Source organism: Gavialis gangeticus, unplaced genomic scaffold (genome assembly GCF_001723915.1).
Source record: "Gavialis gangeticus isolate Ggan-Ray unplaced genomic scaffold, GavGan_comp1, whole genome shotgun sequence".
In the NCBI taxonomy this organism is placed as follows: domain Eukaryota; kingdom Metazoa; phylum Chordata; order Crocodylia; family Gavialidae; genus Gavialis; species Gavialis gangeticus.
Window position 1 is genome coordinate 68169523 of NW_017728993.1, and position 1643 is coordinate 68171165.

General features: G+C 38.5%; 1 protein-coding gene across 3 annotated transcripts in view; it reads left to right on the forward strand.

Annotated features, from left to right (window-relative positions):
* Positions 1–1643, forward strand: part of SUCO (SUN domain containing ossification factor) — a 110289-nt gene that overhangs the window by 61611 nt on the left and 47035 nt on the right. For all 3 annotated transcript variants that reach the window (XM_019501947.1, XM_019501948.1, XM_019501949.1), the window contains one exon: positions 757–856. In XM_019501947.1, coding sequence (XP_019357492.1) covers positions 757–856 — 100 coding nt within the window. The remainder of the gene's footprint in view (positions 1–756; positions 857–1643) is intronic.

Sequence of the window (1643 nt, forward strand, 5' to 3'; positions counted from 1 at the left end):
CCCCCCACACCTCAAAGTTCAACAACTGAAACATGAAGTTGAAATGTAAACTGGAGTCATTTTAAAACCAGTGCTGTGGAACACAGTTTATGACCCACTTTTGTTTTTGAAGAGTTCTGGCTGTAAAAGATGGTTGCATGAAAATTCATAGCTTTTTTTTCTGCTTAAATTTAGACAGGGTACATTTACAAAGCAACTGTTGAGGAATTACCTTAAATACTAGTAACAAAATGGAATTTCTGTGCGTCTGCTTCGCATTTAACAGCATGTTCATATTCATTCATTCATTCATTCATTCATTCATTGTTTTCTAAAGATTTTATAGAGGTACATTTTTAAAGGAACTTTAGGTATAAAAATAAGCTGATAATTAAACGATTTCGAGTATCTAGTCGAGGTTTTTTTTACATGTTTCTAACAAAGCTAAAATGTGTCCTGGTAATTAAAGGCTAAATAAAGCACTGTAAGGAATGCACTTACTACAGTTTTTAGGTTGTAGCAAGATTTTTAGTTTTAAGGTTTGTAGTGGACACGCCTACACAAGGCCCAATGCAGTGTGCTTGTGTAAAATGCATCTGAATCTGTAGTCTGCTAAGAGTTTCTACCATTTTACTTGTGGGGTTTTATATTTAAGAAATATTATTTTTTTTATCTCAATCACTTGGTTGAAATATTAGTGTAGCATTTTGAAAGCACTGCAGTTCCTCTCTGTTTTAATGTTGGTATCTGGAAACAAATCCTGTGTGGCTTTTGCAGAAAGATTATAAAGCAGGAGAAGTTGACCCAAAGGATCCAGGAGACATTCCAACATTTGATGAATGGAAGAAGCAGGTTATGGAAGTAGAAAAAGAAAAGAGTAAGTTCCAGGATTAATTTCTTAGATCTAAATATGGATCACTTTTATTCTGCTGCACCTTTTTACTAACTTTGTGTAGAACTTACAAGATAAAACTAAAATCCATTCTGAATTTTGAGAAGCTAAAAATTATTAATTGAATGCAGTTCTGTAAATCAAGAATGGATAACTTACTTTCTTATTAGCTTTTTTAGTCATCCCTAAACAAAATAGCAAGACCGTAGCACTTTGTCAGTGTATCCTATAAATATCAAAATCACAAGGATTTCAACTTAATTGTATTAGTTGGGGCTTTTGTGTGATACTGAAATCCATATGCTGGCGTAGGCTTAGTATCATCTATAAATGAGGACATACCTAATCCATGGTGCCTGCCTCCAGATTTCGTGGTTCTGGTGTGATGTCAGGTGCCACTTCCACAGTAAAGTGTGGCAGCCCCTCCCCCCCGACCCAATGCCTGTGGCCAAGGGGCCCTGGAAGTCCTGCCCCTCCCCAGAGATTGATATCCGTCAGTTTCCATCAGGGTGTCAGGACTTCTGGGGATGCTTAGCCAATCGGGGGGAGAGGTGGGAGGCAGGGGCAGGGGCCTACCATGCTGTGCCACAAAGGCAGCCCTCTGCCCCTGTGCTTCAGGATGCCAGGACTTCACACCCTTTTCTCTTTTTGCAGAACTGTTCTCCTCCCCCCCACCCCCTTGCAATTTGCTTGCTGGCCATTTGTGTGCTTTTTCACAGGGACCTACCAATTTCATCGTTTCCATTTAAAAAAAAAAAAAAAAAAAAAAAAA